This window comes from Solanum lycopersicum, chromosome 5, assembly GCF_036512215.1.
Source record: "Solanum lycopersicum chromosome 5, SLM_r2.1".
NCBI classification, from domain to species: domain Eukaryota; kingdom Viridiplantae; phylum Streptophyta; class Magnoliopsida; order Solanales; family Solanaceae; genus Solanum; species Solanum lycopersicum.
In genome coordinates this window covers 68,770,235-68,787,749 of record NC_090804.1, presented here as the reverse complement: position 1 = coordinate 68,787,749, position 17,515 = coordinate 68,770,235, and the positions used below count along the sequence as shown (strand labels likewise).

The window sequence follows — 17,515 nt, the reverse complement described above, 5'->3', positions numbered from 1 at the left end:
AATTAAATTATTTTTAAAAAATTTTTATTCGATATTTAATACTCTATCTGTTTTGAAATCAATTTAATCTTAATCTGTTTAAAAAAAAATAATTTTTTAAAATATAAAATATTTAATTATGAATGATTTCGTATCTAAAATTTTTAATTAAAAATATTAAATACATTTTTTATATTAGGAAAATCCCACTAATTTGACTTTTTCTATTATAAAAAGACTCACTTTTACTTTTCTTGTCATACTTATGATGCATATAAACATTTTTTTTTTAATAATGATAACTCAATATGGACCCAACTTCATTCATCTTTTTTTTTTCTTTTTTTTTTAAAAAAATATATATTTTAATTAATAAGTACAATAACAAAATAATACACTTTGCTCTCTCATATATATATATATATATATATATATATATATATATATATATATATATATATATTTTACACTAATCAAATAGATGGTAACATTATGATCGAAATTAGGAAATTTTGCCTTTTTAAGTGTCAATCACACAAGACAATCAAAATAGATTTAATTGGAAAGACTTTAATAGTTTAATTAATGTGTAATTACTATATAAGGCAATCACATCAATTATTCACTTTGAATAATTATAAGTCAAAATAATACATATTGGTACGAATTTTCTACATAAAAATATAACACGTTGTGTGAAAATGAAATTGGTAAATATAAAACAACTAAAACTCTTGGAATAGTTTTTATGTATATTAATTAACATAACATAATAAATAATAGTAATGTTTTTCTTTTCCTTTTCAAATTTACATGTGAACCAAAATTGGATTAATAGAAATATGATTATTAGCTTTAAAACTATATGAAGGGCATAGAATGAGGCTCTTGCCGATAAAACACAATCAATCAATAAAATAAAGTCAAGTCTTAATTATTTTAGATTTGCATTATGTAGCACTCATTCGAAAGGAAATATTCTACCTGATTTTTTTATATTCAATACTCAAAAATTCTCATTCGATGTTCGATACTTATATTGAAGCTTGACTATTTTTTATTCGAGCAGCGTAAGACTCAATTCGAAAAAGCGCGCCCTACCAACAGTTTTTTCTTATTTAGGACTTGGGTTTCCTATCTGGTATTCAATGTTTATACTGAAGCTTAACTATTTTTGAATTCGCAATACGTAAACACGCTCTACCATGAATATTTTAGATAACTAAAACATCTAATAAAGAAAGGAGCAACCTCATCCGCTATACCACAGTCATACATTTTTACAAATCTCAATAAACCAAAGTCAATAAAACCAACCACAAACATCTACAAAAAGAAAAAAAAATACAATCAAAGAGGTCAGCTCTGTGGTCCTTTATTGATTCTTCAACCAAAAATTTCACCTTATTAATCTCCATATTACTCCTCCTTCCCTTCACTCTCTCATTTCCCCATTCCCCAATCCTTGTTGCATAACACAAAGAAAAAAAAAATTTTGGGGCAAAATGCTTCTTCTTAATCACCCCTCTATGACTCTTTCTTCTTAAACCATCTTCTATTTGCTCCTCATTTCACATGTTTCTTGGTTTTTGTGCCTCACTTTCTCTTCTGTAGCTCCAATAACCAAAAGGGTTTAAAGAACTCAGCTGCATTTCTGGAAAAAATCTGTCTTTTTTAAGTCAAAGCTAGCAGAATAATAGTAACAAAAGGAAGTGATAAAGGGGGATTTTTTTTTCCTTTTTTGTTTTAAAGGGTAGGTGATTCTTGAAATCTTTTGATAAGGGGTTTGAGAAATTGTTACTTTTAAAAAAAAAAATGGTAAGCAAATGGGGGAAAGTGAAATTGGCTCTTGGTTTGAATCTTTGTACTTATGTTCCTAAAAAGACACTGGATGAAAATGATGATAGTGGTAGTTCAACAGTTTCTGAATCAGAGAGGCATTCCGGCGCCGCCCTTATAACGCCGGCGACGGCTGACTGGGATGTTGCTCCGGCGACACCAAGGTCACAAGTGTTGAAGCTTTCCAAGAGCTTAAGTAGATCTTCTAAGGTTTGTTTTCCTGTTCTTTCTTTATTTTTAACTGTTTCACTTTTATATGTGATTGTAGCTGACAAAGTTGTGAACTTGGAAGGAATTTTGTTTTACTAGTAAGTACTAATTTTGAAAATTATGTAGAAAATTTGGGATTATATAGCTGATTGACCTGAGCTTGTTTGAGATTGAGGCATAATTGTTGTTGTTGTTTGTACTTTGTAGAAAGTTTGTGTTTTTCATCAATATATGCAAGTGTTCATGTTTAAGAGCTCCTAAAGAGTAACAAATATACTTAAGTATCCTGGACTTTTCAAGTTTCATACTTGAACTATTTTGAACTATTAGGTGTGCCAGTTTCCTACTAAACTATCACCAGCTATTTGGATAAACATTTGGTGGTAGTTCTGGTAGACTTGCACACCTGATGGTTCATGTATGTAACACGAAAAATCGGGATACATTAGGCCTTCACTCTTCTTTCAACTCTTTTTTTTTATCCCTCTCTTAATTTGAATTATTTCTGCTCAAATGAATTTCCTGGTTCTAGTTAAACATGTAGACTTTGGTTATATCTGTTGTCTACTCTATTTGGTAGGTAATTACACATTGTAACCTAGAAAAGCTCAATCCTTTCATATTGTCTAAATTTCGAAGTGGTTTACCTAGGTTCACTGGAAAGAAATTAAGTGAAACTAGGTAATTCTAGGAAATGTTGTTGTTGTTTCTTAAGTTTTCATTTGACTGATTGTATGTGCTTGCTATCGCTTTATGTAATGGAAAATTTTGAAACTTTACTTGTTAATAAGTTGTTATTATTCCTTGAAGTTTGAATTTGCTATGGTTTAGCCTATTGTGCAATTTCTGCTGTTGTCATATGCCTATCATATTGTATGAACTTACACACTTGAGAATCAGTTCTCATATTTGTTTTTTAACTTCTGTTACTTTTCAAGTAGAGAGAAAAGTAGACCAACTCCAAGCGGTTGTTGTTTGATAACCATAATAGCCGTGTTAAGGACTCTTGTCGTTGTTACTTGTTCAAGCGTTATAGGTGTTGTTCTTTTCACCACTTTAGAAAGGAAAGTAACTTGTTCAGCAGCTTCTGTTGAGTATTCTTTACCAACAAAACGTCAAGCAAAGTTTGCTTAATATGTCTGTATTTTGTGTTATTCAGATTTTGTTTTATATTTTTCAAAGTAAGAAATGAGTACCTCCAGGATTTGGCCTGCAAATTGTCATAAGAGTATTTTTCAGGCTCCTTGTCCTTTCTTATTAGTGATGGATTTTTTAACTTTATCTTTGTTGTGCATCTTTGATTGCTTATGGTTTGTCATAAAAGTGACGAGTTTTCCTCAACACAAGAAAAAACAAAAAGTGGAGTTTTGATCCTTCCGTAAGTATGTAGTCATATTTGTTTGTCACAGGCATGACCTCTTGTTTCTGTCTTATTTGAGTTCAATGGTTATTGTATGGATATACTATTCCATTTTCTATTGATTACAAAATATGCTTGAGACATTATTGACCCACTTGATCTTTCCATTTGGAAGCCGTTTGCTTTATTTTTTCTGCCAAATTATTCTGTTTGTTTCCTCTTTATTCTATTTTGGGTCATTGACTTAGCAATATGATTCTGGATTTTGGTGTATTGATAGATTGCAGATAAAACAATAATCTAATAAATAGGAAAACGAAATTTCCATTTCTTCTGTTGTCAGTGTTTTCATGAATGGTATTTGATTGATATGAACGCAGACCTTACCCCTACCTTTGTTGGGTTAGAGAGGTTGTTTTTGATAGACCCTCGACACATAAGAAATGTGTTCGAGCAGGATTGCAAGAAAAATACAGCAGCAACATAATAAGATAAAAGGCAAATATAACAACAGATAGTAATACACATTGGAAAATATGAGACTTGATTTATATGGTCCACCTACAACTTAATTTTTCATTTTGTGACAGTAATAATTTTCTTAGACTTGGCTAAAATTGTATTCTGTTGCTACAAATAGTTCATCTAGTGTATGTCCATGAGTACATATCCGCGCTTGCAATCTTCTGTTTCATAAATAGTGCATTATTGACTTCTTTTCTACTAATATAAATCTGTTTAGATGGAACCGTTTCCTTTTACTTGCATTTTGTGCCAATCAAACTGGTACATTGTTCTTTTCGTCACCTCACCAGTGTTTTTCTACTTTCAGAAAACATGCTCAATTTGTTTGGCTTCAATGAAGAGAGGGGATGGCCATGCTATATTCACTGCTGAATGTTCACATTCGTTTCACTTCCAGTGTATTGCTTCAAACGTGAAACATGGAAACCAAGTTTGCCCAGTTTGCAGGGCAGAATGGAAAGAAATTCCTCTGCAGTTTCCCAGCTTAGATCCTCCTATTGGAAGGGCTAGAGTCAATCCTGTGGACTGGCCCCAAAATAATGCACTAATGACTGTAATACGTCGTTTACCAACAACCCGCCCAACACCAAATCGGCATATTTCCCCACTATTTCAGGCTCCTGAGCCAGCCATCTTTGATGATGATGAATCTTTGGGTCATCAACTCAATTCTACAGAGAAAAGTGCTTCTGATAAGAGTTCAATAGATGGTTGTGAGTCTTGTGACAACAGAAAAGTAAAGATTGAAACTTACCCTGAGGTTCCCGCAGTCTCAAGGTCCAGTGCTTCAGCTAACTTTACTGTGTTAGTCCAGCTGAAGGCTCCTGGTTCATTCTCAGTACAAGAACCAGGCAAAACCCAGGTAAATTTGTCTCAGGTTTCCCAAACGCCTCGTGCTCCTGTTGACCTTGTCACAGTTCTTGACATCAGTGGAAGTATGGCTGGCACCAAACTAGCGTTACTAAAACGAGCTATGGGTTTTGTGATACAGAATCTCGGTCCCAATGATAGACTGGCAGTAATTGCCTTCTCTTCGACTGCTCGCCGCCTCTTCCCTCTTCGTAGGATGTCTGAGACAGGACGGCAGCAAGCACTGCAAGCTGTAAACTCCCTGGTTGCAAATGGAGGGACAAATATTGCTGAAGGCTTGAGAAAGGGCGCCAAGATAATGGAAGACCGCAAGGAAAAGAACTCGGTTACTAGTATAATACTGTTGTCTGATGGTCAAGACACATACACAGTCAGTAATAATTCTGGTAGTAGACAGCAGCAACCTAACTACAAGCTGCTTCTACCCTTGTCCATTCATGGTGGAAATAGTTCAGGGTTTAAAATACCAGTACATGCTTTCGGGTTTGGTAATGATCACGATGCTTCGTCAATGCATTCAATATCAGAGATTTCAGGAGGAACATTTTCATTTATTGAGACAGAAGGTGTCATACAGGATGCTTTTGCACAGTGCATTGGAGGCCTTCTCAGTGTTGTAGTCAAGGAGCTTCAGGTAAGCATTGAGTGTCTTCACCCAGGTGTCTGTCTTAGCTCTTTAAAAGCAGGAAGCTATCCAAACCGCTTAATGTCTGATGGACACATGGGAACAATTGATGTTGGAGATCTATATGCTGATGAAGAGAGGGATTTTCTGGTTTCAATCAATATCCCTACTGAATCTTCAGGTGCAGAAACATCATTGTTAAAGGTTAAGTGTGTATATGTGGATCCCTTCACGAAAGAGAAGGTTTCCATCAGAAGTGAAGATCTAAGTATCAAGAGACCTGAAAAGGCTGGACAAGAGAGTGTTTTGATTGAAGTAGACAGGCAGCAGAACAGGGTCCGAGTGGCCGAGGCAATGGCACAGGCACGAGCTGCTGCTGAGAAAGGAGACCTAGTTGGCGCGACTTCCATCCTAGAGAACTCCAGAAAGTTGTTGTCAGAGTCACAGTCTGCTAAATCTCATGACCGGCTTTGTGTTGCACTTGATGCTGAGCTCAAGGAGATGCAGGAGAGGATGGCAAGCAGAAATGTATACGAAGCATCAGGAAGGGCATATATCTTGTCAGGGCTGAGCTCACACTCGTGGCAGAGAGCAACAGCACGAGGTGACTCCACAGGTGGATCAAGTCTTGTCCAAGCCTATCAAACCCCTTCCATGGCTGAGATGGTAACTCGATCTCAGGCTACATTACTGTCTAGCCCTTCAGCTCAAAGACATGTTCGACCAGTGTGGTCATTTGCATCACAACCAAAGCCTAGGTAACAGTTACATAACCTCGGAGCCTCATAGGTTACTTAGTGTTGTCTTTCCTCTTTATATTACTATTTAGTTTTTGAAAGGCTGAGCAGTTTTTGAATGTCCATAAATCCATGTCTATTCTTGTAAAGGAATAAACTTCAGCCATGCAAAATCGGGGAAAGGTGCTATATAATTTTGGGAAATGGAATGTAAGGGTACACTAGTTAGGTTCTTATGACTTTTTTGGTCCTCTTGTTTTTGTCGTTTGTTTTGACTTTTTGTTGTTGGGGGTGATGTACATAAGGAGAGATGGCTTATTTCTCTTGTAAAAAAGGGTATAAGTTTGTAACTGTGGGATTTTCTTGGAGAATTGTCATCTATAATATTAAATCCTGCAAAATTATTCTTTTCCTTCGACCTTCTTGATTATTATTCCTTCTGCTTGCCTCTACTTTCTCCCGAGGGGAGCCTTGGAGCAATGATAAAGTTGTCTCTGTGTGACCTCTAAATCATGGATTCGAGCCATGAAATCAACAACTAATGCTTGCCATCAGGGTTGGTTGCCTTTGTGGTGCAGTCGTTCTTGGGACCCTGTATGATGCTTTGTGCACCAGGTTGTTTACCTTTGTTTTCTTCCTCTAGATGCAAATAAATCAGTTAGTTCTGTGATGTCTAGAAAGTTTCATTGAAGAAGCTTTTGCAAAAAGGCAGTTGAAAAATGAAAGTGGAATCAGCACTAAAATGAATTTCAAGAATTGATGATTCAACTTGTTAAAAGTCAAGGAGAAACATGAAAAAGATCCTTTAATGCTCCCTTTTCTTCTTTTAATTCCTTTTTACATAGCTTTGTGTTGTGTGTGTGTGGGGGGGGGGGGGGGGGGGAGGGGGTTAGGTGCTTTTGGTTTTGAATTTGATTCTCCATTGTACAAGATAAGATGCATATGTGAGACTGCATGATCTTTTGTCAAGGAATAAACAGAAAAAAAGGGAAAGGCTGTACTACACAGGACAAAGTATGAAAGTGAAGGCAATTTTTGTTGTAGTTTTTGCATTGAGTTTTTTTCTTTTTTTTAATTCCCATGCAAGGAAAGTCAATTGACATTCCTTCAACGGAATATTACATTGTGTAGATGCGTTAATCTTTCAAAGTACTATGTTGTGTAGATAAGTTAATCTTTCTTTTTAATGTATAATTTAATATGTCACGTCTTTTTAGTTTCTTTGTATTTTGAATGCCCTTAATGGAAAATTACGACTCCTTTATTGCTCAATGGACTAAAAATAACTCCCTCCCTCCTTTTGCACTAAAGGTGTATTGTAACATTTAAAAATTATGAGAAATCGTAGTTTGAATTCCCTTACTAGGCGATTTTCCACATTTGCTAGTTCGAGTTGGTGATTGTATATTCAGGCGTGTACAAGTCGACTCGGGCATTACTATTATAATTCACTTTCTAGATTTCATTGATGAAATTATGTATTAGTGGACCATTGGCTTTGTCCTCCAACCTTAAAAGACTCCAAAAAAGTTTGCCATTTTTAAATAAAGTTGTCACTTTGAAGATATCTTATTCAAACTTTTCTCTTAGGGTCTTTTATTATAGGTGCTTTTAGGAAGTGGAATTTGAACCTTATACTTTTACATTTGCAAGTTGCTTGGAGGGATAACTCTTGTGAAATATTCAAATTAAATTTTGTATTCACTTTCTTATTATGTCATTTAGCTATCAAGAGTCACACTATATATAAATTCTCATGAGAGTATAATTGGGTAAAGTTATATAGTTTTAAATTAACATATAAGTGGTTGACTAAAGTTTCTTTCAAAAATATATTAAATTTGGCAACATTAGCCATGTTTCTATAACTTTACCACAAATTGAATGCATATACACGATAATACGCAGTGTAATCTCACAAGTAAATTCTAAAAAGGGTAAGATACTATATTTGATATACCAAAAGAAAAAACTCTATCCTCATAATGTTTCAATTGTAAAAAGATTTATAGTTATTAGGACAAATATTTGATTTTCAGTCACAAAATAATAATAATAATAATAATAAATAATGTGATGTAATTACTTCTTAAAATTTGTTGTTTCATGTTGTTTATTGGGATAAGAAAATCTCTTATATATGGAAAACAATTCAATGAGTTTTAAACTCATGAATCTTGAAATTTCACACGTAGAATTTAAAATTATGTAACTATAATTATTTTTAAAAGTCGAGTCAAAAAGTGATGAGGACAAATACATAAGAGCAAGCCCAAAATATGTTTGGCCCAAGTACCATAGAGCCCAAACTTCCATAGTTTGTTGGCCCAAAGACCATAAATAGAAGCCCAAAGTCCAAAAGTATGTGTGATCCAAGAAACATAAAGCCCAAAGGCCAAAAGTATGTTGGCCCAAGCCCATGAACCAAAAGTTCAAGAGCTTGATGGCCCAAAATATCATAAAGCCCAGTCCAAAAGTTTGTTGGCCCAGTCTATTGAGTACAAAAGCTTGTTGGCCCAAAGACCATAAAGCCCAAATCCAAAGCCCAAAGCTTGTTGGCCCAAATATCAGAAAGCCCAAAATCAGTGCTGAATTTTCAGAGTAGAGAGTATGAATCAGTTAAAAGAGAAGACTGAAGAGAGTTTACTTTTTCCTCAAAAACTAGCAATGGAAGCTATGGCGATCCTTCGATTAGCCCTAGTTTTCTCTATATTGACCTCATTTTCGTTACTCGCCGGATCTTCACCGTCCCCTTCAACGGAGTTGCAGATCGTCACCGCCGAACGCAGAGTAAGCTCTCACCTTCACTTTAATCATTCAATTTCAATTCATATCTCCTGTTTGGTTATTTGAGAATCCTACTGTTTACTAGCATTATTGATTAAGGATTTTCATTTTTATGTAATTTTTGTTATCTGAGAATTTATGGTTATGATTTTGAAGATTGAACTATTTGTAGAGGATTTTAATTTTGTTCATTTTTAGTTGTTGGAGGAGAAATACTGATATTGCTACTGGCTCTCATTTTTGTTCTGCAATCCTGAAACTGCACCAATTAAGTTTGCCTCCTTGGTTCACCTATTGACTATTGTAGTTATTTTAATAGAGAGGGGATTAAAAGGTGGGAAATCGAACCCTCAGCAATAAGGTGAAAAGCTTAGGTAGCTAATCAATAGAGTTACTAAGATTCCCCATTGACTGTTGTAGTTACTCTGTGTAATATTAGACAGTCATTGGGTAAATATGGAAATGTCAACAGAAACCAATTCAACTATGTCAAATCAAGCATAAATATTTCTTTAGAAAAGTAAAAACAGGTTATAGCTTTTGGTATGATGATAAGTGCTTAATCCTAACAAGTGGTATTGAAGCCAAGAGAAGAAGAGAGTTTCCTTTAGCCTTACTCTCTTCTTTAAGAAAAAGGAAAAGAGATCAGATGCCTTTCGAGTGTTTCCTTTTTTGTTAAGATAGTTTCTGTATATATAATGCCTGTATGTGCGACCCATTAGCCATCCTCATCTGACTCATTGATATCGACTTTTCTGGCTACCGTGTTTCCTCACATCGTTGACTTACGGATTGATTTCCTGATCAAATTTGTGTTTGATATGACGTAAGATGCGTCCACTATGATTTTGACTGCTCACTGGTTGTATTGATTTGCTGCAGATTGACTTGACATCACACATTGTGAAGGTGTTCTTGACATTGAAGGTACTAATCCAAGTTTACTGAATTAACTGGACCTTATGGAGTTTTGATGTATTTCATTTAATGTGCTGATATCACTTGCTATCTATTGCTTGTTCTTCATCCTTTAACTTTCCTTGTAAAAAAAAATTATCCTACAGTGAGCATTTATAAATACAACATGTTTCTGCGAATTTGGTTACATCTGGATTTCAAAGTTAAGTCAAATTTCAATGACATAAAAACAGACTTGGTGATTAAGCAAAGAGCCACTGGAAAGAAACATTCTTTACTTTTCTTTAGCATAATATTATGGGATATCTGATTGTTTGGCAATTCCAGGTTGAAAATATTGGTGAATCTCCTGCTTCAGAAGTCCTTCTTGCCTTCTCTCCCACAGAAGCTGATCGTCTGGCAGTGGTAAAAGCAGCCGCTTCTGCTGGAAAGAAGAAAAAGAAATCTTATGTGCCTCTAGATGTGAAGCCAACTGACCTGCCTGATGGACCAAATGGAACTAAGTATTATTTAATACATTTGCTTAAGCCATTGGGTAAAGGTGAAGCCATCTCGCTAGAAGTTCTTTATATATTGACACATTCTCTTGAGCCTTTCCCAGTAGAAATAAGCCAGTCGGAGTCTCAATTAGTTTATTACCGTGACAGTGCAAAAATCTTGTCACCTTATCCTATTAAACAACAAGCTACGTTCCTAAAAACACCAACTAGCAGGGTCGAGTCGTTCACAAGAGTTGTGCCTACAGATCGTGCAAACACAGAACTAAGATATGGACCATATGAGGAGCAACCTTCATTTTCATATTCACCTATAATTGTCCATTTTGAAAACAATAAGGCGTTTGCTGTGGTTGAGGAGCTTGTGCGCGAAATTGAAATCTCCCACTGGGGAAGCATACAGGTTACCGAACATTACAAATTGGTACATGCTGGTGCTCGGCATAAAGGTGCTTTCTCGAGGTCAGTTTGCCAATTAATATAGTTCATAATTCCAAATTAAATTTGAAAATGGAAGATCTACTAGATACTGTTAAACTTATTTCTCAACTTTTAAATATCAGACCTCAGTTGATAAAGCTGATATTTATAATAGAGTAAAGAATGTATTCACTAATGAATTCGGGCTAAGAGAAACTCATTCTTCTGTCCAGTGTTCATTCACTAAGAGGTAAGGACTTTTAAAAAACGGCAACAGAAACAAAAACCTCACACAAATAACATTCTGTCCTTGATAGCTTTCTGAGACAAGTGATTTCCGGGATTAGAATCACCTTCTTTATCGGTATGAGTTAACTGAATTCTAGAAGCTTGTTTGTCTTCATTACCATTTATAAGTTCAGATTCATTTTTTGTGTACTAGTTGCTTCAATCCTTTTTGTGCTTCTACAGGGTTGAATATCAGTCTAGGCCAAACAGTGGTGCTTCCTCATTCAAGAATCTTCTTGCAGAATTGCCACCAAGGGTCCATTCTGTCTACTACAGGGATAACATAGGGAACATTTCGTCCTCTCGCTTGCGCACAAATTTTAAGAAGGTATCAGTCCTATTCCCTCCATACATCTTTGAGACATTCTTTCATTGCCCTTAATTTTTCTTTTGTGTCAAGGTTATAAAGAACTTTTTTGTTTTATGATCTCCATGAATTTCCTTTGTAGTCAGAGCTGTTAATAGAACCACGGTATCCTTTATTTGGAGGCTGGAAATCTACTTTTGTCATTGGATATGGGGTTCCACTAGAGGACTTCCTTTTTGAGGCAGCTGATGGCACACGTTACCTGAATTACAGTTTTGGATGTCCGCTTGCAGAAACTGTTGTTGACAAGTTGACTGTCAAAGTGGGTGCTCCCTATTGAATTATTGTGGTTAACTACGTTTGATTGATATTAGTTTCTTCAATTCTCTGTAGTCTTTGTTGCAACATCCAAGTAATGGTTCGAGCATATCAAATTTCAGGTTGTGCTGCCAGAAGGATCAAAGAACCCATCCACTGTGGTTCCTTTTCCTGTGGAACAACGGACTGAGGTAACTCTCATATAACATAACATATCTTGTTTCTAATGTAGTAGAACTTCGTTGTTTGCTCATATGTTAAAAGTTAGCATTAGCTCTATCTCTAGTTCCTGTAAAAATCTCTGCTCATCAATTTTGGCGTATAAATTTTTTAATGATTCTGTGGAAGTACACCATTAAGACATACAGTATCATGAGAAACTATGAGAAAGAACAACAGATGCTCAATGGAGTCAAACCTGTAATGAAAGAGAAGCAAAACACACTTTTAGTTATCCTTCCCGTCTTACTTTCCATCCAAATCCATATTAAGGAAAGAAAAAAGTTCTCTTACTTTATTCTTCACCTCTATTCTATTTTTTGTTACTTTTTGTCCTACCCTTTGTTTCCCATCGATGGGTTAATGTCCCAAGTGTTGCAAGATGTTGAGGTAAAATGGACCTCACATGTGCTTTTGCTTTCTTTCTTTTCTTAATTTTCAGGTAATACTTGAATGCTCCCAACTTAGATAAATATATTGCACCACACACTAGTTAAACTCAAGTGCTTTTATTTTTTTCAGAGGAAATACTCATATCTTGATGTTGTGGGAAGGACAGTGGTGGTCCTGGAGAAATCCAATGTAGTTCCTGAGCACAACTCCCCTTTCCAGGTGATCTTGCTGAATTTAGTATTCTGATTTTCTTATCTTATTGCCTTCTGCAAAAGAAGACTGGTCTCTGGGATTGGTTAATGAAGACACCGTATCCCTTCGGGGAAATATGGAAAAATAAACCTGCCTTAGCTAGTCCAAGATTTAACCTACCTTAGTTTTGTGCAAACTGTCACCAGTCAAGCTGTGCTGTTCTTTGAGGTAATATTAGTTGGTAAAAGAAAGGAAAAAAGAGTTAGTAGTCTTCCCAGGTTTGCAACCTCGTGGTTTCTTATAAGGGTGGGAACTCGTGAGATTGTTACAAAGAGAGCAGTTTTAGAACTTCTCTTGGGGTTGATATCTTATTAAGTTGACTTTTAGAAACCTTGTATTATTATTCATTGTTTTTGCCTTTAGCTAGGAACCAACAGGAAAATTTGATCCCTTTTTGGTAAGAAGGTCCAAGAGAGAAACTGTGTTTTGAATTGCAAATCTATCGACTAACTATGCTTTCCTAGATTAGTTGGGTTTGGAAGTATAAATCTTCTGCATCCAAGTGCTCTAAAGATTCTTCATAATCAAACTATTTTTACATTGATCGTCAACCTACCCAGTACAGAGCCAGGAATTTGTATAAGGACATCCAAAAATACCTGGGATTTGAACCTATGGCATAAACCAATTTTTGAACCCCCATTGACCATTTAACTTTTTTGATAACCGAGAAATTCCTTAGGGTCAGTGGCACACAGTTCGGAACTCGGTGGGTAATGAAGAAGCTCATTAAATACCCAGGATTTTGTCTGCCATGGGGTTTGAACCTAGGCGTGCACCTAAAGCACACATCACAAGCAGTGATCTTACCACTAGATTAAAGCCTAGAAACCCCCTTTCATTACTTCACGAGAACTTTTTCTTGCGACGAGGTATTCAACAACTTATATATAAACTAAAAAACTAGTTTTGCCCTATTTGCAAATTATGATTTTAATGAAGGGGATTTTATTGAGCCCCCTTCCTTTAAGCCAGCTCCCTTGAACCTAATAGCGGCTAGCCACTTCGTTTATCAGGAAAACTATTATGCTTTCAAAACCTCTCACAGAGGGAGTTGTATTTGAATATGAGGATTGAAAACATTAAAAAGCATCTGAAATAAAGTTTAAAAATGGTCAAGGATTTTGATCAGATGTAAATGAATCCTTGATTTTGGCAGAGTTTTAATTTTCTTAAAAGAGCACTGTATCTGTTTTATAGGAATTAAGCGATTCATGAACGTTCTGTTACTGCTTTTCTCCCATTTTTGTCATTAGAGTTTGACATGGTAAATTTGAAATATTGTTGTATTTCAAAGAGAATGCCATCAATGAATAGGATTAATGCTAAACCATTTATATCCTTTTTAAAAAAAAAGTTAGCATCCAATTGGTGCATATAAATTATTTTTGACTTGAAAAGTTTTAAGTTTCTTATATTTAATCTTTTTTGTTCTTATAAAAAAATTTGAGTTTCTTACATTCGAGTTTTATGAGGACAAATGTGGTTATTTTGTTACTTTTCAAATACGATTACGTCAAAAATGCATTGAAGAGTGGATGAGTTAGTTTTCAATTATGGGAAGTACATTGCATTGTGGGATCAATTTAAGAGAATGTAAAGTAGGGTGAAGGCCTCTCTGCCTTACAAAGGTAGGGGGTAAGGTCTGCATACATCCTACTCTTTGTGGAACCCACTTGTAAGACTACATTGGGTATGTTTGTTGTTATTGTTGTAAAGTAGGATGAAGATTTTGAGACAAGGGAGTAATATTTTATGTAACATTTTTAGACAGTAAACTTAGGTATATCTGAGTTTATTTTATCTTCTGTTGGGAGATCCTTGAGAGAAATGAATATTTCATAACATCCCAGAAAAGCAACCCCTCATGAGTTTACTGACTACAAAAAAAATTTAAGAGCTATTGGATTCATAAAATAAAACAAATAATTTTTGTTAGTCTTCCCCAATCTTTGCATACAAAGCTTACAACAACAGGACTAATTTGGAACACAACTTCTGTGTGAAAAAACTTTTGGCCGCCGGAATTATTGTATATCTTGTAATTTGTAAGTTATATGGAGAGTTTGGTACATGTTATTCAAATAATAACTTAGATAGCTGTATACATTGTTTCTTCTCATAAGAATTTAGAATGCTGCATGCATCAACAGACATTTTGCTTCCTTAAATTTTGTGTTGTTTATGAAAGGGCTCCTCTTACAATCGAACCTATTAGAGGCTGTTAAAATATATTTATCAAAAACAATATGAGTTCCGTAGAAGATTAAAACAAATATAGAAGAATACATGTAGCAGGAACTAGGAAGGTAGGCAAGCCAAAAGAATTGTCAATCACCAATAACTAACATCAAGGTAGCGTGTCTTCACGAATGCTACTTAAGCCCTGTAGAGCTAGCGATATTGTTGAAAGAAACCCTTCATTGTCACCACCCAAAAAGGAGGGAAACGATGGGTATTATTACTATACTAAGAAACAACTGAATTAAGCAGTCAATGTCTGACTACAAGTGTTTTAAGAACCGGATTCAGCTTTTATTTTGCTTTGTTTGTGCAGTGTTTTTGTTATATTGATATCACCTAAAGGGTTGATTATGGACTAAGCCGAATCCCTAACGGAATTCTCTCTGCAGGTCTATTACCAATTCAGCCCCATTTACATGCTTGCAGAGCCATTGATGTTGACTTCTGTCTTCTTCCTTTTCTTTATGGCTTGTGTGACTTATCTACATTTAGACTTTTCAATTAGCAAGATCAAGCAAACATGAGTTTTGACACTATTGAGAGGTACTTTATATCTTAGCTAACATTATTTTAGTCCTCAAGTCATTATTATTAAAACCGTTGCACTGATAATTTCCTCGTTTCTTTTCTCTGTGAAATGTGTAGAACTTTTGACTGTGAGATTAAATATTAGTAGAAGCAGCTGCAACTTCCAGTCAACCAAAGGTAGAAGACATTGTATGAATTGTAATCAACTAAATTGGATTTTGAGAACATCTATTGTTGTTTACCTTTAGATCATGTCTTCTTACAACTACTGTATTGGTCTTGCATCTGAGAGATGGTATGCAGAGAACTGCTTACAGGTTCGTCTTTTCGTCTAATATATATAGATTTGACGATCAAATGTCTCCGTTCTTACCTTCTGGATTGCAAATTCAGTTAATTCCACATTGAAGTGTTGTCTGAATGTATCTACATTACATATATGTTCAAAGTGCATTAATCCAGTAGTTTGCATTCGTAGGGAGTGCTTTACCCCGATGTAGGATGTTCTTGTTCGAATTTGAATTTAGTTGGATTTCAATGCCGGTACCAGACACGAGTGGGAAACCAAAAAAAAGGGAATAGTTTGCATTGGACAACTGTTTGTTTTGGCCTTTTGATCATGTCATTGTTCAATCGGCATTTAGGGATAGGACTTGTCCCAGTCCATTGGTTGCAACTTCACCTTCAAGGTTAATAATTGAATTACTTTAATATGAATAAGCAAATACCCACCCTTGGCTATTACTTTAATTGCAAAATAAATCAACTCAATAGATACAACATGTTTGGTGAGATTGCTATAGTGGGGTCTAGGAAGGATGGTGTACACAATCTTATTTCTACCTTGTGAAAGGTAAAGAAATTAGAGACCTTTTTAATAGATTTTTGGTTCAAAAGCATATTCAAATCAGTTTGAAGAGTAAATAGAATAGTGGAGAAATCATATAACTAATAATGGAAAAGATGACATTATCAACAACAAATTGTAAGCCAAACAATGCAGAAGGAATGTGTAAAAAATAAAATTGAAGAAAAAGGTAGGAGTGCTTATTATACCACCAATATAGAAATTTAACAATGTTCAACTACCTATTAACATCCACTGATATAGAAATTCAAAAATGCTCGACTATCTATTAACATTCACCGATATAGAAATTCAAAAATGCTCGACTATCTATTAGCACCCTAATCCTTGTTGTGCATATCCTTTTATACAATCATTTTTGTCTAATTATATTTTCTCAATACTTCATTGACATCTATTTACATCTCTCAAGACCCACCGTACTTAATCTTTCACACCTTTTCAATGGGGCATCTACACATTTTCTCTTTACATGCCTCAATCGAATTGAAACTTCAAAAAAATTCAAATAGTGAATTTATACTATCAATCATATTAATATCATATCATTTCCACGTGAAAGTATTTTGAGAGGTAGAGGTTGACTATAAACTTCACCTATCTTTGGATCTTAAAGTGTTATTCTAGAGCTGAATAACCTTAACAATATCTTTCATTAGTTTCCAAAATCGGTAACCAATATGTATTTTAGGCTTTGTTAGAACTTGTCGGTAGGATTGCCTTGTGTGTCTAGGAGATAAATCTCATTTGAAATAGATGGTGAGAATTTGTCAAATGCTCAACAAACGGCTACATTAACAACTCTCTGTCTTGCACCTTCATCTTGTGCACCATGGAGGTGACTTTCACCTTATCCCAAATATACTCGCTTCTGATCGCATCTCTCTGAATATGCAATATTCATCACAACATTTTCATTAATAAATAATAACATACCATAAAATGTATATTATACGTAGATCTTATCCTTACCTCAACAGAAATAGAAAAAAAAGTATATATTAAACTAATATTCTCAAATAAATCAACAAAATTATAAGCTTTTGATATTTTAAAATAGAGCTAACAATCTTGGACCCTACTTTTCTAATGTTTCATTTAATATGAATTCATTGGCGGACCTAGCATGAAAAGTGTAGATTCAATAAGACAACAACATAAGCGGTAAGAATCGTTACCATTGTCACAAAAATAAAAAAAACCAATATTTACTTATAAATAATATTAAAAACTTTAATTTAAATATCATAAAATTTTCTTAAATATATTTCTAAATTTAAAATTATATAAAATAGCAACAAGAAAACCGTTGGGGTCACGGAGTTTAGTAA

At 34.8% G+C, this 17,515-nt stretch overlaps 2 protein-coding genes across 4 annotated transcripts; both read left to right on the top strand.

The window, feature by feature from the left end:
* Window positions 1-1,314: 1,314 nt before the first annotated feature.
* On the top strand, window positions 1,315-6,560 carry LOC101250694 (E3 ubiquitin-protein ligase WAV3-like). The gene is made up of 2 exons (XM_004239615.5): window positions 1,315-2,028; window positions 4,221-6,560. The coding sequence occupies exons 1-2, from the start codon at window positions 1,795-1,797 to the stop codon at window positions 6,168-6,170; spliced, it is 2,184 nt and encodes a 727-aa protein (XP_004239663.2). The 5' UTR covers window positions 1,315-1,794; the 3' UTR covers window positions 6,171-6,560.
* Window positions 6,561-8,740: 2,180 nt separating this feature from the next.
* Window positions 8,741-15,674, top strand: LOC101250991 (dolichyl-diphosphooligosaccharide--protein glycosyltransferase subunit 1B). 3 transcript variants are annotated; one of them, XR_741627.4, is made up of 10 exons: window positions 8,741-8,935; window positions 9,815-9,859; window positions 10,178-10,809; window positions 11,239-11,383; window positions 11,505-11,684; window positions 11,803-11,871; window positions 12,422-12,511; window positions 15,178-15,331; window positions 15,434-15,493; window positions 15,565-15,674. XR_741627.4 is itself a non-coding variant. In XM_004239616.5 (9 exons), the coding sequence occupies exons 1-8, from the start codon at window positions 8,756-8,758 to the stop codon at window positions 15,310-15,312; spliced, it is 1,476 nt and encodes a 491-aa protein (XP_004239664.2). In that variant the 5' UTR covers window positions 8,741-8,755; the 3' UTR covers window positions 15,313-15,331; window positions 15,434-15,674. The 3 variants fall into 3 exon arrangements, 1 of the variants encoding a protein (XP_004239664.2); XR_011221476.1 differs by having other exon boundaries at window positions 12,422-14,145; window positions 14,180-15,331; window positions 15,434-15,674; XM_004239616.5 differs by having other exon boundaries at window positions 15,434-15,674.
* The last annotated feature ends 1,841 nt before the right edge of the window (window positions 15,675-17,515 follow it).

Coding starts and splice junctions, on each gene's coding strand:
- LOC101250991 (XM_004239616.5), top strand. CDS start 8,756: ATGAATCAGTTAAAAGAGAAGACTGAAGAGAGTTTACTTTTTCCTCAA. Junction 10,810..11,238: donor CATAAAGGTGCTTTCTCGAG/GTCAGTTTGCCA, acceptor GTGCTTCTACAG/GGTTGAATATCAGTCTAGGC. Junction 11,685..11,802: donor TTGACAAGTTGACTGTCAAA/GTGGGTGCTCCC, acceptor ATCAAATTTCAG/GTTGTGCTGCCAGAAGGATC.
- LOC101250694 (XM_004239615.5), top strand. CDS start 1,795: ATGGTAAGCAAATGGGGGAAAGTGAAATTGGCTCTTGGTTTGAATCTT. Junction 2,029..4,220: donor GCTTAAGTAGATCTTCTAAG/GTTTGTTTTCCT, acceptor TTCTACTTTCAG/AAAACATGCTCAATTTGTTT.